Source organism: Leuciscus leuciscus (assembly GCF_965113295.1).
Source record: "Leuciscus leuciscus genome assembly, chromosome: 20".
Taxonomy (NCBI): domain Eukaryota; kingdom Metazoa; phylum Chordata; class Actinopteri; order Cypriniformes; family Leuciscidae; genus Leuciscus; species Leuciscus leuciscus.
Window position 1 is genome coordinate 8,418,317 of NC_138744.1, and position 26,130 is coordinate 8,444,446.

General features: G+C 41.6%; 1 protein-coding gene across 1 annotated transcript in view; it reads left to right on the top strand.

Annotated features, from left to right (window-relative positions):
• The window catches only part of rspo2 (R-spondin 2), a 64,741-nt gene extending 53,304 nt beyond the window's left edge, over window positions 1-11,437 (top strand). Inside the window, exon 5 of the mRNA XM_082149369.1 lies at window positions 10,128-11,437. Within this exon, the coding sequence (XP_082005495.1) occupies window positions 10,128-10,249 (122 nt within the window). The 3' untranslated portion in view covers window positions 10,250-11,437. The remainder of the gene's footprint in view (window positions 1-10,127) is intronic.
• The last annotated feature ends 14,693 nt before the right edge of the window (window positions 11,438-26,130 follow it).

Below are 26,130 nucleotides of genomic sequence, written 5' to 3' on the forward strand. Positions count from 1 at the left end.
ACGGTCGGGTGTATTGCTCAGAACACATATGGCCCAGACAGGGCTATGACAGGTACTTTCTTGACTCAAGATGTAGCCTAAAGGTTTGCTTTATAGTATGGCTGCACCTCAGTGTGTATTTATATAAGGAACAGATTAGATTGTATGAATTTAACATGGACCCCTGTTTGAAAAGCCCCAGTGGTGACAGCGGCCCCAAATGTTTCCCATAACTCCACAATAATGAACGTTCACTCTCCTGCCAGGACAACCGCACATAGGGGTGTAAAATAGTTCTACCTCTGCATCCATATGTACAGTACATGACAAAATCTGAAGTTTGGCCCCTGTGTAAGGGGGCTACGATGTTCTCATTTGCCATGACGCACACACTTATTGGCTGTACTTCCCATCACCCACAGCACTCGCAGGAAATGCAGCTTCAGGAGTGAAATCGAAAACAAATGTTCCATCAAATAGTTCGTGTAATTTTAGTGTGACGAGGTCACATCCTTGGCGGAGCTGTTGAATTTTTTTTTCTTATTTTTCCTTTTGTTCCAGTTTCAGAACAAACATGAAAATGAGATTTCAAACGTACAGTAATTGTACAGTTGTGCACTCCTAGAGCAAGCGAAAAAGTGATGGATTCCAGGGACGAGATTTTTTCCTGTTTGTATGTATCAGCAAAGATAGAAGCCTTAATCATGGGCTATTTATAGCAACTGTTTTTTGGGTTTTTTTCATATAAACAAAAGGTGTTCTTAAACATTCCGAGATGTTAGTCACAAAATGCCTGGGCGATCAGTTCCTTTCCTCGCAATCCGACGATGGCTGATTTGATAAGAACCACTCCTAGAATCTCATTCCTTCGTTCTATCAGCACGAAACAGATGTTTACGTAAATCTGACAGATCAAAGCGCCGCGCTGAAGTTTTGAATACACTTAAGCGAATCCAGAAAAACTGAATAGTTTTACCTCGGCTGTAGCTGTCATTTGCCTTATCGGAAATGATGCATTTGTGAAACTGTGGCATGTGACACAAATTATAAATATGTGGTATTCCCTTGATCTTTTTTATCATCCTACTGCCGTTTTCTCAGTCCTGGTTGGTAATAGTCCATTGGATGCTTGCTAAAATAGCACAGAGGTTCTCTTTGATAAAGCTGTGGAAGCTGTTTATGTCGTTCGTCAGAAATGTAACATAACATTTAGGCAGTAATTAAATGAAACTAAAGCTAATTACGCCTCATTTTCTGAGGGACTCAAGACTTCAGCTCTATGTACTTATGCCCAGATGTGGGGGTGAGTCAGGCAGTGAGATAGGAGACCACAGAAGCTGTTTTGCAGCCTTCTATATGGGTTTGCGGTGGCAGGCATATCAGCTTCTGTGTGTGGTGTAGAGGGCAGCTGGCATGGCTGTGGTAACTCATAGTGGACATCACTCAAGTCTGCAGGTGACACATAAAGATGGAAGCGCATAAATTCTAAAGATGCGCATAAAAAACTTAGTCGGATAAAAAAATTTGATGGAAACTATGATGGAAACACATTTACCGAATAAATTCTTCGATGCGCATGTGACTTTGCGCGATGGGATGGCATAACTGGACCAAACCAGCGGGATCTTTTTGCACAGCATCTGAAATGCCTGAACAAATTATGTCGTCAAAGCGGTTCAGTATAGTTACTGCCAGAACTGTCTTACATGACTGCGTTCTCATACAGCAGACATCCAAAAGCAAGATAACATTATCGGTTTATTGCGGTTTATTTGTCTGTAACTATATCTTGTTTTCAGGGTCCTTAGAGTTTTACAGGAAAACAAGTCAAAACTATTATTTTTTTTATCATAGCTCCTATATCATTCTTTCTTTTTGATTAAATGCAGGCTGGATCAGCTGCCTTGCAGTTAGAGATATTTAGCTGCAGTGCTCATGTATCATTTACGATCATTTACGTCCAATCATTTACGATATCTATGATCAATGAAGTTTACAAAAAATACATTTTATTAATAATTGTATTAATCAGTCTTAAATGATATCCAGCTCTGATCTGGGAAAAGTCCGGACACATTATTTGTATTGCATTAAAGATAATGTGTTCAGACTTTTCCAGTTCAGCTCTGGCCCATGACCTGATAACTGTGCAGTAACCACCAGATAAATCACTGCAGTCATGCGTGTTTTTGTGCTAAAGATGATGATCTAACGGCAGTGGACATATCATCAAAGAACCAATGCGGTACACTCACCTGCTCCTTAATCTCTCTACACTTCTACAGTTGCACAGATTCAAGACAATAATGACCCATCTAATCTCAACATTAGCTTTGAGTTCGGAATGTATGTGTTTTAAATCATTCCTTTTGATAGTAAGCAGAGCTTCAGAGGGAGAGAGAGAGAGGAGGGGAGAGAAGTATGATCCAGAGTAACCTTGTTAGGCTAAGAGACACTGTGCAGAGAAGCTTCTTGTCAGCTGGTTAGCAAGATGGACTTCTACCTATAAAGGATCGTCTTCTCAGGACAGTGTTGGGGAAGCTGCTTTGAAACGGTATATTAAGCTACAAGCTAATCATAATTTACAGTAGTTCAACTACAGTTAAGATACTTTTTTTGAAAAAGTGTTTAGCAATACTACAAGCTTGGATGTTCAGATATTCATACAATAAAATATTCTGGGGCCCATGAAAGTTTTGTGAAAATAATCAAAAATGATCACTGGTTGGCTGGACACTTTTTTCAAAAACGCTGGAGGGGAAAGAGTTAAGTTCACTTGCTGCATTAGATTTTTAGGTACAATCAAATTGTCTGTACAAGTCATTTCAACTTCAATTATATTAAACTGACTTAAATCGAGTTGAATCTCATGTAATCTATACAACAAAAAGTTTAAATTGCTTAAATTATTTGGATGAGTTCATGTAAAAACATATGTTGCCATGACTTATTGATCATATAATTTTTTACAGTGTAGATGGCAGTATATTTCAAATACTATCTATCTATCTGATGACATAATTTATAATTAAAATACTATATATGTATTATATAAACATTTAATATGTTTTATTATTTATGTTAATGTTAATGTAATGATTTAAATGTTTGTGTTATCAGTTAATTTTCTATTTTGAGGGTTATTTAAATTATTATTATTATTTGATGTATTTAATAATATATATGTTGTAATATATGAAGAGTTCAGATGCAAAAGCCTCTATAAGTGCCATCTGAAAATTTCCTCTAGAATAGTCATTTTTATCAAGCTTGTATATTCAAGTTCAGTAATTTCACTTAAATGACATTTAAGAAGTAATTTTCATTGCCATTTAAGTTAAATTACTGAACTTAAATATACAAGCTTGATAAAAATGATCATTCTAGAAGAAAATTTCAGATGGCACTTATAGAGGCTTTTGCATCTGAACTCTTCATATATAACCTGTATGTTACATATAGAACAACCTGGTGTCGCCCATGCCTGTTTGAAGATGAGAAATGACAAAATAAAGCACAATTTTAACTTTACAATTTTATTTGAAATACAATATAGTACCACGATAATATTCCACTTGAAAAAAAAAAAAGTTAAAAATGAAGAGAACATAAAATTAATTACAGGGACTTGAATCAATTCATCTTTATTTGTAATTCATCTGATAATAAGCATAGTATTATTATTATTATTATTATTACAGATTTTTTTTTTTTATCTCCTAACATCTGATGAATAACTGTTGCTATGGGGATTATACAAGATACACAACACACAATTAAATTTGGTTAATTCCAACATTAATTGCACCAGGGCATTAGTTCTGACCTTTAAAAAAAGGTTTTAATTTAATTAGCTACCATAATTTGCTTAATTTATTTAGAAACATGACTTATGAGAGGTAAAGCTGGATTGCAGTGGTAGTGAATAAAACAGGGTTTTGCGCTGAAATGCTGTGGGTAAACTGACGCAACAGTTCAGTGCATTCCCCTTCTGTGTTCTGCCAGGTTCACTGTATCTCCTTCCAGACACATTGTCCACAGTGAAAGTCAAGGGGAGCTGTTTGCAGTTACGCATCTCTTCACAGCATTATAAATGTATGTGTTAGGAGGCCCTTAATGGCTGCTAATCCAATTTCTGCTACTGAAATCAAATCTCGCTGGCGCCAGTGGTCCTCTCCTTCACTCACAAATAATGACTCTGCGTTTGGTGTCTTTATGAAAATGATGGACCACCAAAACAGCAGCTTTATCATCTCTTACTTCCACAAGAAGCATCGTACCCTGGTTTCCATTTTGCGTCTTTCCTCCTCATTCTCTCTTTAGCTCTTTTTGGGGGGCGGTGGTGGGAGTGGATGAGATTAAGGATCAGCAGAGAAGGCAATTATTAATTGTTGATCCCTTGAAAGATGAGAAGGTTCTGAGCAGAAGAAGAGCCTTCGCAGAGAGGCCCATTTACCGCTCGCTCGTAATGCTTTCCTGAGGTCAGGCATCGATTTCCTTAAACCACATGCTGTGCTGATAAGATTAGGCCTTTCGATTCCTGAACTACTTGAGTCATGCAGATGAAGTCACTTTGGGTTGGATTTTAAGGCTGGAAGGACGTGTTTTCATTTAGTCACGGCCTCTTCAGCGTCTTTTCGGCAGGTCACTGCCAGGCTCAGATGGAATATGGGGAGTTTTTATGCATGTTCCACTGATTTGGTGGGAAAAAATCTCTAGAATTTGTAAGTGAGAATCCAGGGCTAGCCGTGCATTAAATGTTTTTAATGCACGGCGCGTAGGCACAGCTAGCCGTGGATTATCTCGCTTATACCATGCTCATTTGCTATAGCATTGACAACTTAAAGCTGTTATTGATGTTTACAGCGCAATATTTGACCGTAAGGGTTAAATTGACGGTCATTATCGTCAGTTATGGCTCGTTAGATCTAGCATGTTCTGCCCGCTTTGAATCAGACACAGAGATAAAGTAGTGTGCAAGTTTACATTTATTTGAATGAATGAATTTATTTGAAATAATTATCGAGAGCGAGAGAGAGAGAGAGAGAGAGAGTACCTGTACCTGCGTTCTCTATTTAAACAACAAAGCTGCAAGTTGAATTACTTCAAAATAGCGATGTAACCCCCTTGTTGCTGAGAAATATAATGATTCAGTAGCAAAACTATTTTATTACTAAAAGTCGCTGGGCAGCGTTGATAACAAGTGTCTGTGCTCTTAAATGTTTGTGTGTGTGCAATGCGATCTCCGCTCTCTGTGTGCGAGACGTATGTGTGTGTGTGCGCTTCAATGAAAACAGCATATTAATATAGAACAATATAATTATGAAGAATATGATTAAACTGACTTGTAACTACCTGTGCATTAAACAGTTTTATTGCACACCTTCCAGCCAATCAGAATCTAGTAGTCAGACTCACACTGGTATAACAATTCTTAAACACTTTTTAAAAATTATTATTAAGGAGAAGCCTTTTCAAATGAAGCATAACGGGAATATATTTTTAATCACTGTAAAGGATCAACATTACTTTATGTTGTTCTTTTCAGCCCATATTATATTATATTATATTATATTATATTATATTATATTATATTATATTATATTATATTATATTATATATTTAACTATTAATACAGTATGTATTTATTTGCATTTGGGATAAAATTATTTAAAATAAGTTATATATATATAATAATTTAAAATATAGGCTATTATAAGTTTATAATTATTATAATAACCATTATTAATAATTGAGCACCAATAATAATTGACTATAATTGATCACTAAATCAGCATATTAGAATGATTTCTGAAGGATCATGTGACACTGAAGACAGGATTAATGATGCTGAAATCATTCAGCTTTTCCATCACAGGAATAAATTAGAAAACAATTAAGTAGAAAGTAGAAAACAATTATTTTAAATTGTGACATTATTTTACAATATTACTGTTTTTACTGTATTCTTATCAAATAAATTCAGCCTTGGTGAGCAGAAGAGACTTATTTCAAAATCATAAAAAAAAATCTTTATTCCAGACTGCCACTGTATACATTTGATCAATTCATGCATTTCCTGGGAATCAAACCCATGACCTTGGTGTTGCTAGTGTCATGCTGTAAACTATTGGAATGGCTGATTGAGCTACAGTTTCACAAGCATGCGATTAGAGTTTTTCATCTTGATAATACCATTTCAAGCTTAAAAAAAACCTATATGAAATGATGTGTTATTTTGATGACATGAAAGAAAACAAACGCATGCAGTCAGAGCCAGGTAGAGGATTGAAAGGAGAGAGTAACCATGCGCTGAAGGAATTTGTGGTTGTGAGTGGAACTTCCACTCAGTGGTCTACCATTGCCAGGTGTTTCAGCAGATCATATCCATGCGTGTGGCAGAAACCAGGAGAAGAAAGAAAGTTATGAGGAAATCACACGGACGTACACTACAGAATGTGTTTCAACTTACACCTGTGTTCTCTTTGCTTTGCTTTCCTTTCTTGACACTCGTACACTCAGGGGAAAACTCTCTCTTTTGTTGCCAAGGAGTGGTAATCAATTTTCCGTGCAGATATCGGAACATTAGAGCGCACACTAGTACACTGTTTCTGATTAGCACTAACTTGTTTATTTGTTTGATGCTGAAAGTCATGTAAAACTGAGTGTCTTTTGGCAGATGCTTGTTTTATCTACAAAAGGAAAGCAATCAGTGTTGGAAAGATTTCTTTTTTTAAATTCCACTGAAAAAAAAGAAAAGAAAAATGAACCAGTGTTTATAGATAAAAACCATTCTGGCATGTTTGCGTTGAGCCTTCCCAATCAGAAATGCTAAAAACACATCAGTTTTTCCTCTCACGTCTCTCCGCGGTAATTCAAACTGTGGGGTTGTAGCGAAAGGCAGTGCCGTCTTGACCTCACTCTGTGAACCTTGCTAATTACTGTTGGCAATTAATTGTTAATATTAGATCAAAACTGCAAACCCAGTCCTAATTCACAAAATCATACACCTGACATCAATTCAGGTTGAGGCACAGTGAGGCGAAGGTGCAGACATCTTGATATGATTTTCCATTTCATGCATTGTTTTGACCTGCACAGATATAAAGCTTTCAGTTAGTTTTGGTTGCCCTCTAGCTGTCTGTTATGAAATTTCCAACAGCATTTTTTTCAGAATTCACAAATGAATTATGATTTGAGCGTCCAATGGGATGTGTAATTGAAAGCTGTTACTTGTAGGAAGTTCTACGTGACCCTGTTTCATGAGACAGACATTTCTACAGCAGTTTCAACAGTCACATTTGCAGTGTTATTACAATTTTTAAGGTGGAACCAGTCAGAAAAGAAAAAAGAAAAAAAGGAAACCCGGTTTACTGTATTTTGACCATGGTAAATATAGTACTGTCATGAACTATAGTATATAATGCTCTGTCTTACTAAATTACTTGTAGTAATCAACACACTTATGAACTGTAAATAACTTAAAATTTTTCAATTAATTTGTTCCATTTTTAAATGCACAATAGAAAATGAGGACATCCAGCTGGGAAATGCCACCAAAAACCACCAGACACATAACAAAAATATGTTCTAAGAATATGTACATTTTGCTAACGTTCCTATCAAGTTATGAAAACATTTATTTCTTTGTATCATTTTGCAAACATTATGAGAACGTTAGTCACATTGAAACAAGTTTTTTTTTATGTTATATGATTTATTTATTTATTTTTATGAGCGATGTATCAATAATGTTTTTGTGCTAACATTTTGAGAACATTATTAAAGACCAGGTAACTTTGAACAAGCATTCTATTAATGTTACTGGAAGAACATTTGTTCATAACTTTGAGAGAACCTTGCCAGAAACCTTAGCCAAAGTTCTGAGAACATTCCCTGGGATCTGTTAACTCATAATGCCTTTGACAAATATTTACTACAATACTCCTTTAGAAGAACCCGTCCTTTTGAATGATGTCTTTGAAATGATTTGATCAGCCATAGAGGCATAGCCTGAGGTTTAGTTCTCTTTTAGGTAATCACACTGCTCTCCACTACTATAAACAGAACTTAATGAGACAGGATATTGTTCTAATGGTTGGGAGGAAAGAACATATGTGCTCTGGCCTGCAACATACTGTAGGACTTTTTAATGTAGACCTCTGCTCTTTACTGCCATCAAACTGCACCCCCAAATTGATCGCATTGCAGAGTAGACTATGTTTATGAAGCACACAGTTTTGAATCAAAATGGCCTCTTAAAATGGAAAACGAAAAGATATTGCCTGTGGTCATTATGAACTTGCGTATTGTGCCTGAATAAATCCATTCTAGCGCACTTGGAGCAATTGAAAGCGACATTTATCGAAGAGGTTCAACGGTTTCGCTGTTGCTGTAGTTTTTATGTGAGGCGCATGGAGATTCGGTTCAGTGATCTCAGACCCCTATAGCGCTTTTTCGAGGCGTTTCTGAAGGCATAACGAGCCGTCGTGTAAAGACAACATTTTTGCATTGTGCCAAATTGCGAGACCGCAAGAAATAAGTCCCAAAAATAGAACGATTGTATTAATTGCAGGAAATTGCCAGTGGAAGATTACGATTTTTTTTCTTTCTCGTGCCACCAAAAGAGAGCATTTTTCTCAGGGTTGTTTCCACTTAAGAAAATCATTTTCTTGAGAATTCACTTCGTTGGGACTGGGAATGGCAATCGGGCAGCTGCGAGCGAGCCAAGAGCTGGGACGGCGTTTGAGAGAGAGGCCCACTTGAGATAAAGTCACCACACATTATGCAGTCTTGCCTCATTTTGTGGTGCTAAATGGCCTGAACAAGTGCAATAATAAGACTGTGAGCCAGGCCTTGAAATACAACTATAGAAAGATTCTTTTCTGCAGCCTGTATGTGAACCGTAGCACAGCTAACGGAGAATGTGTGCCAGATCGGGATCCAGATACCACCCGGCATCCAAGTCTGACTCGTTTTTCCCCTGCTGACAAATTTTCTGTGCCTTTCAGTCACACTTTCTCCTTCGAACGTTCACACACTCACACACTCAATCATATGCACCTCGTTATCTTATTTGCCACTGTTGGATTTAGCTAGCCACCCTTCGTTGTGTGCGATATGCCACACAGTCTTTCCCAGCATGCTTTGCCTGCGACACCTGGCTTGCATTAATTCTGGTCTGAGAAGCCTGGCTGAGAAGCAAACGAGTGTTATGCACTTTGCTCCACTGGAGTGTGAGGAGGGGAGAAGGGGTGAAGAAAGGTTCATTTGATTTGGGGTTCTGCTCGGAGATCTGCTGTCTTTAAACCATTAAAAATATCATTCACGGGCAGCTAAAGGTCTTGCTTGGTATTTTAACCCTTTAACTGTCACTCCATAAAACGGTTAAGAGAATTTTTTTTTTTAAAACAACTTGTATTTCCTTCAGAAATCATAATGTACAAGAATCTTTTATGTCACTCAAATGTGTTTTACTTTGAGTGAGTTAAAAGATGATTGTACTTGTTTTCATTCTAAGCTTTAACAATAAAACAATACTTTCTATTCAACAAATATAAGTATCACAGATTCCATAAAAATATTAAGAAGCACCGTTTTCAATTTCGATATTAATAAGACATGTCTCTTGAGCACCAAATTAGCACATTATGATTTCTGAAGGAAATACAATGATTCATACAGTGATTTCTGAAGGATCACGTGATACTGAAGACTGAAGAAATCCAGCTTTGCCGTCACAGGAATAAATGGCATTAAAATTGCACAAAAAAAAAAATAATATTTTTTAAATAACCACTTAATTTCGGCTTAAAATGCGTTTTTGTAACGTGCGTTACTGAGATTGTAACGAGTATAATATTACAAAATTTGTATTATATATTACTGTAATATAATTACTTTTGTAATGCGCTACTCCCAACTCTGAACATGAATATTAATCAACTTCTGTTGCAACTAAAATTTCTGATTGGTCTTAAAGCTGTTGTTTTATGCAACCGGAAACTCTTTTTTTCTTGATTATTACTCAAAAAGCCTTTTGAATTTCTAAAAATGGATGTCATAATGTTTGCGACACCCCTGATCACGAATCAGAAAATGAGCGTATCAACAGTTTCTAGAATTAATGTGTTTTTTCTTTGCCATAGGGGGTTCGGGGAAAGGCCACCGGACCAAAGAGCAGAAGAAGAAGTCCAACAAGCAGAGGCTGCGCTTCCGGGCCCAGAACCAACACAGCGACCACCTCGCCTCTGTTCGGGCCAGCCAGTAAAAAAAAAAAAAAAGACTTTACGATGGAACAAAGACCACAAAGCTGCTAGCCACGCTCCACACACACCTACCCTGATGAAAACACACACACACACACACACACACACACACACACACGCATTTATCCACATTCATGTGGTCACACTGTGTCTCTGTGCCTCCTGCTGCTTCCCTCACCGGTGACACGTCCCCCCCGACCCATGACCCCACTGTGATATCATGGAACACTACAGCAGCTGTTCATATAGCTCATATCTCGTCCTATTTGAGGAGAAAGAAGAGAGAGACTGAGCTGGAAGCACAGAAAGCTTGGGCATGGAGACCTGGAGGAGTCGAACGAGCACAGACTGGCGAAAGGAGCAGAAGAGATTGGAAAGGTTACTCAAACGTGATTGACTGATTATGATGCCCTGAAAAACAAGAGAGAGACTTATCTGTATTTATGTACAATTTACAGCATTCCCCTTCCTTAAGAATCAAGGCAGAGGGCATCATGTATGGCCTTTCTTGTCAAATAGGTACTTTGTTGTTCATAGCAATGTTGCAAAACCATGCATAGTTGCGAAATTATTATTCTCAGCACAAGATGTTTACGTCCAGACAGCTTTATGCTTTAACTGTATATTGTGGGTAAGAATCTTAGTTGTTCAACTAGCATGGCCACAAACTCATGTGTACATAGTCGGTGAGTTTATCTAATAAAGGTAACATTGATGATAAATATAAAAAAAACGTACTGTATTTTCAGTATTGACACTTCAGCGTTTAAATGTGTAAAGGGTTATAATACCAGCTACAGTTAAATGAATTTAAAAAGAACAAAAAAGCTAAATAAAAAACATAGCCTTCACATAGCTATTACATTTATATGGTATATAATTGATTTATTTATTGATTTTTTTTTATTATTATTATTATTTTTATGTTTGGTGAAAATGATGTCTCTGTACCTGATACTCCTCAGTGCTGAAGTATTCTTTCAACCACTTATAACAATACAAAATATCTCTAACAGTGGAAACCGATTGTGTCCGATTTGCTGGTAAATGTTCCTCAGAAAATCACTGTGTAAACCTGGTTTAACATCTTGTACTTTATGTTGATCACACATCCTGCAGCAGCTGAAGTATATCGTCAACTGATTGATAATGTGTATATTGTGTGCTATTAAAACGCAGTTCATGTTGCACATGGTGCCGTTGTATACTTTCAGAACCTCGCCAACCTTTCCGTCGAGTCCTGAAGCTCTGTTACGTAACATTTGTCATTTCACAGCACACCAACAGATATGGCCAATTGGCAGCAGAGAATAGGGCCCTTATTGGAATGTGACATCATTCAGAGCAGCTGTAGGCCCTAAGTCTTTCTGACAGGTGCAAATGGCATCACTCCATCCATCGCTACAGGCACTGCAACCACTTCAAACAACCTCTCAGAAAGAAAATGAATAAACATTTTCTTCAGGTAGGTCCAAAACGGTTTAATTTAAGTCACGGACAATTAACCTAGTGCTGTGTGCTGTATAATCGTTGCCTCTGGGGAAAAAAAACACACACAAAAAACAAGACTGATCTTCCAAACGGAGTCCATTTATCATGTACTAAGAGTCGGACAGCAGACGTCCAGATTCTAATGTAGCCTACCTGTGAACCTAGAAATTATTTCCAGACGAGGAGAAGAATAAGCATATACAGTCAAACCAAAAATTATTCAGACACCAGATATTATTTTTTATATTTTTTTTTTACTAGTGGGACTCTATAGTTCATTTATGTGAGGATAGCAAAGTAAAGTAAACTGTGACATATTATACCCAACACTTCTTCATACATTGGACTACCAGTAAAATTTATACAAAACATTTAGACCAAAAATTATTCAGACACTTTGACCTGACCATGTTTTGCTTAAGTGTTTTTTTCCCCGTTTTCTTTAATTGCTAATGCGACCTTTTTACACCAGACTGAACAAAATTAAGCATTGCTTGGTAATTGGTTAACCTAAATTGGTATTATCTAACTGTGTACTTACATTGAACAGCTGCCAGTTATTCAACCTAATTCATTTGTGAGACAGTCTAACCTTCTGTTCTGGTCAAAACCAGTGAAATATCTACTGATATATGATAACTCTGAGTTCTTGTCATATTTGATTACCATTTTCTAAACTATAGCGAATAAACTGTGATAATGTGAGAAATGTTGAAGGTGTCTGAATACATTTTGGTTTTGACTGTATACAGTATTAGTCTCAAACTAACTTTAGAATGCATACATTACAAAATTTAAATGAAAACTAATAGATCATTTATTAATAAAATGAACTTTTTATTAAATAATTTAAATTCAATTTAAATCAAATGCTCATTATTGATGTATAGAGTCATATACTCTATATACTCTATGCACATTACATTAAAGGTATAGCGGAGGATCTTTCCAAATTTTAGATAAGACCCGCCCTCTCCACTTTTTGAAAAGTTTGATTGATTCACCAGAATGATTGACAATTAGGAGGACCAATAGTTTACCCACCAGGAAGTAAAACATCCTCCGCTATACCTTTAAGTTTGAATTTTATTTAAGTGGGAGGGGGAAATGGCTGGTGCCTGAGGGAAAGTGTGAAGTATATTTCCATAATTACTGTTTGCATTTCACAATAGTATGCGTTATCCTCATGATTATGTTGAAAGACACCTGGACAAAACTGTTGATTGGATGAGACAAAAAACAAGAACAACAAAAACCCATGCTTTAAAACCAGTACAATTTGGGCCTTCTTTGAAGTAGGAGTGGGGTCCATAAACTCTGTAGTCAATGTATATGTAAACTTACTGTATAAACACCCATCTGCTGTGGGTTACAAGTTAATGAACTCCTCACAGATGTCACCTCGGGGGCCACACCATCACCAACCCGAACTGGAAACTTACAGGCAAGAAAGAAGTGTTTAGGTTACCACCAAAAAACAATAAAAAGCTAGGCTACATAATTTTGGCTGTGTGTAGTACAACATTATAATGTCAATTATTTGTCTTCCTTTTTCTCTATAGTTAATCCCAAAACTGAAATCCTATCAACCCATAAAAACACTTCTTTTTTCCCCCAAGTGTGTTATTACTAAACTTCTAATAAATTTTTTTTTTTTAAAAGAATTTAAAAAAAAAAAGTATTCTTTCAGTCTTCTTTTTATGTACTTCTCAGAAATATCCATTATGTTGGCCTACTTCGCAGAAATATATTTAAAATACACTTAAGTATACATGAGTTATAGTGGTCGGCAACCCGCGGCTCTAGAGCCGCATGCGGCTCTTAAGCGCCGCCCTAGTGGCTCCCTGGAGCTTTTTCAAAAATATGAAAATGGAAAAAAATTTTTTTGTTTTAATATAATTTCTGTAGGAGGAAAAACATGACAAACATTCTTAACCCTTTCGCACGTACGATCGCATCGGTGTGATCAGAACAGTCAGTGCATGACGTGATCAACTGCTAAATTCAAATGTGCTCTCGCGCGTTGGCTGGCGCTGAGCCAGAGACAGGCGCGCTCAGAGCGGTCATATATCACAACTTTTCAGTGTTTTCAACCACATAATGTTTGTTTTAGGTTTCAGACATATAACGTTAAGTACTAAAAAAACAATACATTTAGAGTTTGTAAAATACACACTGATGTTAAAGGAAGAGGCAATAATCCTTTCCAAGACACGTTTTATTCATATCAGATACACATTGTGTAAGTAACTTTAAAGTTTACTCTATTCTTCTCCCAGTTCACCAGCCACTTACTTTTATGTATTTCGGGAGAAGTGGATGAATTCACGTGTTGTAAATCCAACAGATCCGATTCTCTGAACTGCGTCTGCGGCACAAACGGCGGCGCCCATCGCGCATACAGCTCAACTAACGCGATCGTTATAAAGGTGTTTAAACAACAAAACACTTCCACTTGCATATATTTGACAATCGGAATATCAGATATTTCATGCCATATCTAACAAATTTGTGAAAATTTTGAATAAGAAAGGAAAAATGACATAAAAGCAGATCATCATTCATTCAGCTCTGTTGTTGCTGCGGTGTGTCACGTGACACGAAATGACGCGTCACCTTGGAAACCATAAAGTGACACATTCTAAATAACGGTCGCCTTGAAAAACGTTTAAAAATATTTTAAACTTACGTGTGAAAGGTTTAAAGTTTTCCACGTTGTAAAAAATAATACACAAATAAATAAAACGTAATACATTAAAATTATAATGGAAGTTAAACTTAAAGCACCATAGTACAGCAGAGTAGTCACGTGGTGCGTCATTCTCTCCAGGATGCGCTGCAGGGAAAATAAACATTTAATCATGAATGCTCATTATGTATTTGTAGGCTACTTATCATTTTGATACTAGGGGGCTAATAAAGCTAATATAGACACTTACAGCATGTGTTGCCTTCATTATAAGGCTTATATAAGGCTTTTAATTTTTTGCGGCTCCAGAAAGATTTTTTTTATTTTTTTTCGGGTCCAATATGGCTCTTTAAACATTTGGGGTTGCCGACCCCTGAGTTATACTGACAGTAAAGTCAAAGTATGTAGCCCCGCCCCCTTTCAGCGCTTCGCACGACGCTCGTTGTGTTCTGTCTTCCGGTTTGTAGGCCTCTTTCCACAGCGTGAAGGTGAGTTCTCTTACGAGAGGTCTCTCGTACTGCGTAAGATATCTTACGCTAGGGGAAAATCCTTTTTCCGCGAGATATTGAAGCCAAAAATTATCCTTAATTTTGTTATAATGCAAAACGCGTTGCAGCAGCAATGCAGACATAGGCGAGACAGCTCGCGCGCCTATTGGCTGCTCTGCGGCAACTGCAGCAGCCTATCGAGCGAGGCCTGGCGTGACGTCAGACCCAATCAGGGCACTTCGCGCCCGCTACGTCACGTCCCGCCGAAATGGGCGTGGTCTAGGCCTATAAATATCGCTCGCAGGCAGCTATTATCTGATTTTTCATCCTTCAAGCGAAGCACACGCATCGCTGGAGCTGGATTAGGAGCCGCGCCGTCGAGAGAGAGCACCTTCAGCGGGACGAGTCACTGAAGTCGCTGGCCGCGCCGCCTTCCTGCCTTCCTGCTGCGCTTTCCGGCGCTTATATCCTTCTCTTTTATTACACTGTATTTCTGTGTGTGTGTGTCGCCGCTGCGACACACATTTCTAAAAGAGCTAGCGTCTTTTTAAAGATGCCTTCCTGCGGCTCGTGCAGAGCCACACTCAGCGACGGGGACCGCCACGTGATCTGCGTTTCCTGCCTGGGTGAGGAACATGCAGCTCTCGCGCTCGCTGACGGCGGATGCCCTCACTGCGAGCTGATGGCAATGGCGACTCTGAGGACTCGCCTAGCCGTCTTCACCGAGACTGCTCCCCCGCCCGCCGCGGCGTCGCGCCGTAAAAAGCGCCGTGCCCAGCGGGCCCCGGAACCCTCCCTCAGCCGCCAAAGCTCGCCGGTTCGCCCGCTTGCTTCCCCGGCTTCTTCTATTTCGCTTCCTGACGGACAGCGGCCGCCGTCTGCCGCCGCTTCCGTTGATATCGCGGATGAGGAAGCCCTGCTGGGAGAGGATGATTCCTGCTCTATCCTGGCGTCAGGCAGTGAGGATTGGGCGGGCTCTGAGGACCCCGCGCCCCCTGCCCGCACTTCGTCAGGCAAGAGAGCTTCCATAGAGACGGAACTCATGCGAGTACTCGCACAGGCCGCGGCGAGCCTCGGCCTCGAGTGGTCTTCGCCTGAGCAGCCCGCTCACAACCGGCTGGATGGATTTTTCCTGCCTGGGGAGCGCGCTTCACCTGTGTCCAGGCCGGCGCCCTTTCTTCCTGAGTTACACGAAGAAGTCGCCAAGTCCTGGAGCGCCCCCTATTCTGCTAGAGTGCGTCCTGCTGTTTCTTTGGCATTCTCCGCTGTTGACGATGCCAAGAACAAAGGATACCTCTCGCTGCCGCCGGTTGAAGAGGCGATAGCGGCCCACTTATGCCCGCCCTCCGCTGGACGGCGCGCTAAGCCGGCCCTACCCTCTATAGCTTGCCGCACGACGTCGAGCTTGCTCCACCGCGCTTTCTCCGCCGCCGGGCAAGCTGCGTCAGCGTTGCATACCATGGCAACGCTCCAGATCTTCCAGGCCGATCTCCTCCGTAAGCTGGATGAGGAAGGACCTGACGCGATCTGCGTGCCGGACTTAAGGAGTGCCACGGACCTCGCCCTTCGTGCTACTAAGTCCGCAGCGCAAGCCATTGGACGGACTATGGCTTCTCTCACCGTGTCTGAGAGACATCTATGGCTGACGCTCTCGGAAATGGCCGAGTCTGAGCGCACCGCGTTCCTCGACGCCCCGCTTTCCGCCGCAGGCCTCTTCGGATCCTCCGTCAAAGATTTCGCGGAGAGATTCGCAGAGGTACAGAAAGCGTCTCAGGCTATGAAGCACTTCCTCCCGAAGCGCTCCAGCTCTGCAGCAGGCCTTGCGAAACCGTCTGCTCAGAGCTCACAGCCACAGCCACCGTCCACTGCCTCCACTTCACAGCGCCGCCAGGCCAGAAGCGCGAGACCGCGCTCCCGCTCATCCGGTCGCCGCCCCGCAGGACGCGGCCCGCGACCTAAGGTTACGGTGAAGCCCGAGGCCCCGAAGTCGTCCTAGCACAGCTAGGAAAACGACGGTGTTCCAGTCCCGCTGCGGCCGGACTCACACCAAAGCTATTCGCTCGTCCAGTTCCAGAAAATGTGACTGTTCCAGTGTTTTCTGCAGCCAACAAGTCGGTTCTGTCACCCGCTTGCCTGCACACAAATGCCGTTTTCACGGCTACCCAGATAAATCCCCAAAAGAGCGTATTTTCTGGTGTCCCGGCCACGGCCGATGGTGTTTCGTGTGTAGTAAGAATGCCCACTGCCCAGTGCCCATCCCTACACATAAGCACAGCCTGTCACACAGGGCTCGCGCACATAAAACCGACTCAGGTCGGTTGCGCTTCAAACATGGTGAATGTGCCCACTACCCAGTGCCCACTAACACCACGTTACGCATGTCTCACGGTTTCTGTAAAAACGAAACCAACGTGCACTCGCTTCACGCAAGCGAACGATGTTTTCGGTGTGATAAATGTGCCCGCTGTCCCGCGCCCACATCCACACATAGACATGACAGTTCCCACGGGAACCGCCCAGCCCTCCCCCTCGCGGTTAACCACCGTAGAGGAGTCGAGCGCGGGCAATCTGCCCGCTGTCATCAGCGCGCCCCATGCCTCAAATGTCACGAGCGACACGCTTGTGTTACAGCACACAGAAGCTTCTCCATCGCTGAGCGAGCGGAGCGCGCTTCGTATTCGACCCCTAGCTATCCATGCAGACGCATGGGCAAAGCTGCCCGGGGTTTCGAAGTGGGTGCTGAACATTATAAAAAGAGGCTATTCGCTGCAGTTTCGCCGACGCCCTCGCCGCTATGTGGCGCGCGTCGAGACCACGGTAAAAACAGAAGTAGCACATCTACTTCGAGCCGAAGTGACGAAACTATTGAGAAAAGGGGCCATAGAACCCCTCTCTCAAGATCAGAGCGAAGGAGGGCTATACAGCAGATACTTCCTGGTACCGAAAAAAGACGGGGGTCTCAGACCCATACTAGATCTAAGGCAACTGAACAAAGTGCTTGTGAAGCGACAGTTCAGGATGCTCACGACCAGGCAAATCCTTGTGCAGATTCGCCAAGGAGATTGGTTTGTGTCAATAGATCTGAAAGACGCGTATTTTCAAATACAGATAGCGTCACGTCACAGGCGATTTTTGAGATTCGCCTTCGAGGGCCAGGCATATCAGTACACAGTCCTGCCGTTCGGCTTGTCCCTAGCACCCCGTACATTTACGAAGTGCATGGACGCGGCGCTCGCACCCCTCAGAATGAGAGGCATACGAGTGCTGAATTATTTGGACGATTGGCTGATTCTAGCGCAATCTCGCGCAGTGCTCATAGAACACACGACCATTTTACTCGATCACCTCGAGGATTTGGGTCTGAGTGTCAATTGGGCGAAGAGCTCCCTGTCACCCAGTCAGAAAATATCTTTCCTGGGCACAGAACTGGACTCACTATCCATGATAGCGCGACTATCACAACGGCGCGCGGTAGACATTCGACGCACAGCGAACTCTTTTCGCTGCGGCGCGTCTGTCCCGCTCAAAAGATTTCAGAAGATGCTAGGTCTCATGGCCTCAGCATCGTCAGTACTCCAGCTGGGTCTGCTCCGCATGCGCCCGCTGCAGTTTTGGCTGAAAGCGCGAGTCCCACGCAAAGCGTGGGCACCCGGTTTGCTTCGCCTCAGGGTCAATCAGAAATGCGTTACAGCGCTGAAACCCTGGAAAGCGAACGACTGGTACCAATCAGGTGTAAGCCTGGGGACTTCCTCGAGGGTGAAAGTGGTGTCCACGGACGCGTCCACCTCGGGATGGGGAGCGCTGCTCGAGGGCAGACCGTTCTTCGGCCAGTGGTCAGAACGGGAGAAGCTCCTGCACATAAACTGCCTCGAAATGCTGGCAGTAGACAACGCGCTGACGCGTTTTTGTCCCCAAATAAAAGGTCACCACGTCTTGGTCCGCTCGGACAACATGTCTGTGGTATCCTACATAAATCGCCAGGGCGGCATCAGATCCGAGAAACTGTACAGGCTGGCAGAACGCCTCCTGGTATGGGCTCAGTGCAACCTGCGCTCGCTCAGAGCAGCGCACGTGCCAGGGATCATGAATATAGGACCAGACAGACTGTCCAGGAACAACGTTCCGGCAGGCGAATGGTCCCTACACCCACAGACAGTCCAACTGCTGTGGAAGAAATTCGGCAGAGCGGAAGTGGACCTGTTTGCGTCTCAAGAAAACGCTCACTGTCAAGAATTTTTCTCCAAGAGCAGGAGCGCGCTGGCCCATGTGTGGCCCCGCCGCCCGCTCTATGCTTTTCCCCCCGTCTCTCTCCTGCCTCAGGTGATAGAACGGATCAGGGAAGAAGGATGCTCAGTACTGCTGGTAGCACCGCTCTGGAAAAACCAACCTTGGTTCCCAGCCGTGATGCAGTTAGCAAGTACTGCCCCGTGGCCAGTACCAGTGAGGAGAGATCTCCTCTCACAGGCCCGCGGCTCGATCTGGCATCCTCACCCGGATCTATGGTCCCTTCATGTCTGGGCCATCAACGGGTACATGTTGGACTCCCTAAAGGAGTATTAAACACGATCACGCAGGCTAGAGCTCCGTCTACAAGACGACTCTATTCTTCGAAATGGTCAGTGTTTTCGGGCTGGTGCACAGCCCGTGGTGTGTCACCCACAAATTGTGATGTGACGGAGGTGCTTTCCTTCCTACAAGAGCTGTTGGATGGGGGCAGGGCCCCCTCCACGCTCAAAGTTTATGTGGCGGCTATAGCAGCGTTCTCAGAAACAACGCTTGGTCAGTCAATAGGAAGGAACGATTTAGTCATCCGCTTCCTTAAAGGAGCTAGGAGACTGAATCCTCCCAGACCTCCCTCAGTCCCCGTATGGGACCTTTCTACGGTTCTGGAAGCCATGAAAGGTGCGCCATTTGAGCCTTTACAGTCAATCGATTTGAAACACCTGTCTTTCAAAACGGTGTTTTTGCTGGCTCTCGCTTCGGTGAAGCGCATAGGGGATCTGCACGCGCTCTCTGTGAGCGCGGCGTGCATGGAGTTTGGGCCCAATGACTCAAAAGTTATACTCAAACCTAAGCACGGTTATGTTCCAAAATCCCTCAACACACCGTTTAGGGCGCAGATTATCTCTCTGTCAGCCCTACCGGTCCCTGATGAGGAAAGAGACGCGAGCCTCCTTTGCCCAGTCAGGGCATTACGAGCTTATGTGTCTCGCTCGTCTGTTTTCAGACAGACGGAACAGCTCTTTGTTTCGTTTAGCGGACGTTCTAAGGGACTAGCCGCGTCGAAACAGAGCCTATCCAGATGGATAGTTGATGCTATAGCGCTGGCATACGCCTCCAAGGGCATGCAGTGCCCTTTGGGTGTCAGAGCGCATTCCACAAGAGGCATGGCCTCTTCGTGGGCTTGGTCGAGTGGGATTGCCTTGCAAGATATTTGTATGGCGGCAGGCTGGGCCTCCCCGTCTACATTTATAAGGTTCTATAACCTAGAGGTTCCCGCCCTGCAGGCCAGGCTGCTGTCGGTCTAGACTACCAGTATTATCTGACCTGATGCGTTCAGCTCAGAATGCTGCGTTTACTGAGCACAGCTCAATTTTCGACAGTTTAAAGCTGGGCAAACTGTGTAAGACCCACATTTTTTCCATCAGTTCAGGCCGTACCCCGCCCTGTCTGTATGATGAAATTTGCGTCCCTTCGACGCTACTCTATGTGGAAAGTGAGGCTGCACCCCTCCTTCTCCCGGACTCTCTGTGAGTTCACTGAGTGATTGTGCACTATATGTACCCCGGGCTTTTCGCCCTTGGGTCTTTGGTGTCAGATCTCAGCACGCACGGCGTTTTACACTGGGTCCCCTAGCGTAAGATATCTTACGCAGTACGAGAGACCTCTCGTAAGAGAACGTACTCGGTTACTAACGTAACCTCGGTTCTCTCTAGAAGAGGGACCGAGTACTGCGTATCTTGCCGTGCATGCACACGCTCTGGTTGCTTCGATGATGAAAAACCAGATAATAGCTGCCTGCGAGCGATATTTATAGGCCTAGACCACGCCCATTTCGGCGGGACGTGACGTAGCGGGCGCGAAGTGCCCTGATTGGGTCTGACGTCACGCCAGGCCTCGCTCGATAGGCTGCTGCAGTTGCCGCAGAGCAGCCAATAGGCGCGCGAGCTGTCTCGCCTATGTCTGCATTGCTGCTGCAACGCGTTTTGCATTATAACAAAATTAAGGATAATTTTTGGCTTCAATATCTCGCGGAAAAAGGATTTTCCCCTAGCGTAAGATATCTTACGCAGTACTCGGTCCCTCTTCTAGAGAGAACCGAGGTTACGTTAGTAACCGAGTACGATTTCACGGATATATGAATGAACCGCTCGTTTTTAAAATCTTCCCGGTCTACTGACATTTGTTATGGCATCCGCTTCAAACATTACAATGCTCATGATAACTTTAGTTAGCTCTACAGTTCCAAAAATCCACTTTAGTAGTTAATTAGGCAACTCTTCAATGGCGATGCCGATGCCATTGAAATAACAGAGCTAATGTTACCTCAAAAACGGAAGTTCAAAGACAAAATGCTAAAGATGGCTGTGCACTTGTTTCTCTGGAGCATAAGGCCTATATTTGTACTCAGTCTTTTGAGTACTCGAGATCTACTTAAAAGTATAATTAAGTCTTCTAAGTATACATGGCTTGTAGTTGTGTTTACTCTTTGATAGCCTATTGAATAAGGTACAACGGCGGTAAAGGTGCATTTTACTGTATTTTCTTTTAAAACATTAGATGGCAAAAAATTACAATTAAAAATAAATCAGATCAGCACTTTTCTTGACAAACGCTTTTGATGATGAACATGGAAATTTGGCTGACCCTAGACTCGACACAATCGCAGCATTGCAGTTTATTCTGGGCTAATTTGATCTAATATTTAATGTTTTAGTTTTTTAAGTCCCCCAGTAGTGAATAATTGTATCTGTTAAAACTCATCTTTGATCACCAAAATGACATTTAAATGTTTTTTCCTTGGAAAAATAACTTGAATGTAACTCTACTACACCCTTGCCTCATTTAGAATACGCTGTTCTATGAATATGCAAATTAGCCCCGCCTCCACTCACTCGCAACAGCTCAGAGATTCACTCGTTGATGTGATTGCTTACAAGGTAGTTTGTGACGTCAGAAACTCCAGCGATTTCAAACTGCGTTTTTGAGACTGTCTTTGGTTCACTGCAGTTTTAAGGAGAACATAATCTGGTGTTTTTGCACATGGTTTGTCTTAAAGCATATTAAAAACACCACATAGACATATAAACAACATTAAAAGCTTGATTTTCACCACAGGGGGACTTTAAATGTTGTAGATTTATTTCGCAAATGAGAATGATGAATGTTTTGAGACAAAGGTCTTGTTAATGATTTTCAATTAAATTAATTAAAGCAATTTTTTCAATAACAGAAAAATATGTAAAAGTATTTGGGGTATTTGGCTCCACTGCTGTTGGGGCTAAAGGCACAATAATTAACATGATAATTCATAGCCGGCTGAGTTTTCCATTTGTTGACATGACATGGTTAGATTCAGATATCATATATGGGTTTCAAACTTAGATAGTCCCCATATTTATAATGAAACCATCATATTTAAAAAATATGATATTAATCATATCATATAATAAAATATATTTATTTGGTACTATAAAGATTAATTAAATTATGGGATCTCATTCAATGCTTTCAGAATCTTTACTTTTTAAAATCATTTTGTTTCTGTATTTTTAAAATGAAAATTTTAATGACAGTATATTAATTGAACAAAAATGAATTATTTTATTTATCAAAATAAATAAAAAATAGTACAAACTTTGCTGAAGTGATTGTTTGGAACAAGTATTAGGCTAATTTAGACATTATTAAAAACATTTTATTTTAGCTGAAGTATTTGTATTAATATGTTGTGCCCCCTTTTGCCACCTCATTAATCATTTATATGATTTTTTTTTCACACAAAATCTGTTGCTCTATCAATGTTCAATAAAAACTTTTTTTTTTTGAAATTATACACTATGGGAGTAGTGAAAATCATTTTTCTTAGGCAGTGCCTTGAGTCCCATTGTACCCTACTTTTTCCACATAGTTTTACATGCTGTCTTACATTGTTTAAAAACAGTTACTAATTCTGAGTATGTGATAAAATCACTTTGTTCCTTACGCAAAACTATTAGGCTATATGAATTCAGTGGAAATATAGCACACAAGCAGTTTGGCCGACTTTTGTCATGTTTTCTATGACACTTTTGCACATTTTGAAGTTTGAAAGTTCCACTTGCTATCAACTGTATCCTTTTGTGTTCCACAGAAGAAAGCCATGTTTGGAGCGACATATGGGTGAGTAAACTATGACAGAATGTTTATTTTTGGGTGAAGTAATCCAGGACACACTAATGTTATGGTCTCTAATGCCGGTCCACACATCAGAAGTTTGAGTTGCCCATTTCCTCTTGCCATATTGCGATTCTCTTTTCATCATAAAACCACTTCTGTAAACTACGTGGCAGCGCCTTAAAGGCAGAGTATCATAGTGAGGATGTCTGTATGTTCCTGGTGTGTGTGTGTGTGTGTGTTTGCCTGTGGTATGAGCTTCTGGTCTAGTTGAGTCTAAGGCTTCCTTTTAATCTGACGGAGTGCGTTTTCATTAGCTCCATTTGGTTCTATTATTACGGCACACTTCAAAGACAGAGCAAGTGGAACCACTAACAGGAAATGCTGTTTGTGAGGCCTGAGTGCTAGTGGTCCTCGTTCCCGCGCCGTGCCATTTCCCTCTCATCATTCTGTCATGTACAGAACGTTTGCTGCCTGAATGACACGCTTGTTCCAAAGCAGATGCCGGAGATGGAAGTTATGACATGGCATCGCCGGATTAATGGCTTTGCCCGGGACAATAAATGTTGAAATAATTTGCTCTTTTCAATAGGCTAACTGTGTAATGGGGCATTGGTTGCCCACCGAGGCAAAGGAAATCTGGGATCATTAGCCCTCTCGCTGAAAATGACTTTTTTTTTTGGCGAGAGATCCTGGGTGGATATGCTCCGATGTTACAGGCCAAAAGTGTCTGCTGGTGTATAGTGTATCCTACAACTTTACCATATGTGTACTATCAATGCAAACATTCAAAATTAAAATCACTGAGAGAGAGAGAGAGAGAGAGAGAGAGAGAGGGGGGAGATAGAGCAAGCATAATTATTTTTTTACGCAAATATTATCCAGACTCCCAGTCCTTTTGGGAAATGCGTGCTCATACTGACCCCCAAAAAAACATGTTTGAATTAATAAATCAATGAAAAGAAATTGATTACTGCATCCATCCATCCATCCATCCATCCATCCATCCATCCATCCATCCATCCATCCATCCATCCATCCATCCATCCATCCATCCATCCATCCATCCATCCATCCATCCATCCATCCATCCATCCATCCCTCCCTCCCTCCCTCCCCCTCTCGCTCTCTCTCTCTCTCTATCTATCTATCTATCTATCTATCTATCTATCTATCTATCTATCGATCTATCTATCTATCTAACTAACTCTCTAACTCTCTAACTCTCTATCTCTCTCTCTCTCTCTCTCTCTCTCTCTCTCTCTCTCTCTCTCATAATGGTAATGGTCTCTTACTAAGTATCCATCGCAGTGGGTGTGAATGGGACCTCAAGAATTTAGTAGTCCTTTGGGTGGGTGATGTAATTTCTGTAATGTCAAGTATAATGATGTTGTTTTTATAGAGGTGCAAAGTAGAGTCACTATTGTATTCAGTCAATTATGGTCTGTCACTGTAGGGAAACATACAGCTCAGTCGAGTGGTTTTAATGAAACTCTATCTGAATAATGCATGTGAGAATTATGTCATTTAATGCATTACAGGGGTTTATCACAATTAGACAAATCCTCTTTTATGTTTCTATCAATTTAAACGCCTGGCCCTCTTCATGCTCACTTTCAGCCTTGAAGTCAAGAGGGAGTAAAATAATATTTACGGCCTCATTTTTGAGCCTGGTCATCTTGATTTCATTATGGCAGGTGCAGCGGTGGATATGGGCTCGATGTGATTCCCATTGGAGAGAGACTTCTTGGCAGGTCTGGCATGGGGTACGGTATTATTATGGGGCATACGATATTATTCTTAGCGCCTTTTCCCTTGCCATGGCTAGTTTCCTTGCAAATGACCACTGCACCGCCACACTAAGTCAGCTGTTTTATTTCAGTCAGACAACCGCACAAGACCTCACGTCTTCCGTTGAGGCCTTGAGGTCTCGTAATCACATGAGAGGTCAAAACCGTGAGTCGACCGCACCATCACCACCTTCCTCTGGACTCCAGTTCAGGTCTTACCAGAAGGATCTTTAACATATGTTCTTTATCAGTGCCGCTGAGTACAGTTACGTATATTTAAAAGACATTAGCTAGAGCTCTGAGCTCCCTTTATGGCCAGACAGCGGTATGCAGAGACAAAAGTCACTTTTGGCCAAGCTTCCGTGCCTGTTGCTGTGGACGAAATTAAAACCTCCATCATGATTCTGCGTTCTCCTTTTTTGTTTGGCAACAGCTCTCCATTTATTGAATTTTATAGGGGTCTAGTAGCTACATTAGCTAGCGGTTTCAAGGGAGGATTAATACAAAACAGCCCTTATTAAACCATAATAGAAAGACTGCTGCCTATAGAATTACCAGCAAGGACCCAAAAGGGCGATATCAATCCCATTGCTGACACAAATAACTGTGAGGAATGGGGGATATTACTTTGCTTTGAAAAAAGAGGGAAGTAACAGGGAATTAAATTATAATTTTGGAGTGGCAAGCAATTGCATTGCTTCATGTAATATTGCTAAATGAATATTGCATAATGCTTTATGTAATAAACGTTATAATTTTTGAGGAATATGTGTACTGGATCATACAAAAACTGGCCTGGAGCATACAGAAAGTGTCTGATTAAATGTCTGTCTGATTGAATAAATGTCTGATTATTGTTTTCTATTTTGATTCAAAGGTGCCGGAATGCTGTTCCGGATTGTTCCGGCCTAATTTAACCCCTGGACATAACAATGCTAACATGCAGCAAGGGTTTTTATAGAGGTGAAACCGTGTACAGGAGGTAGCTTGAGGTGTAAATCCTGAATATTTTTTCCACATAGCAATTCTTTGAGGTGAGTAGTTAGCTA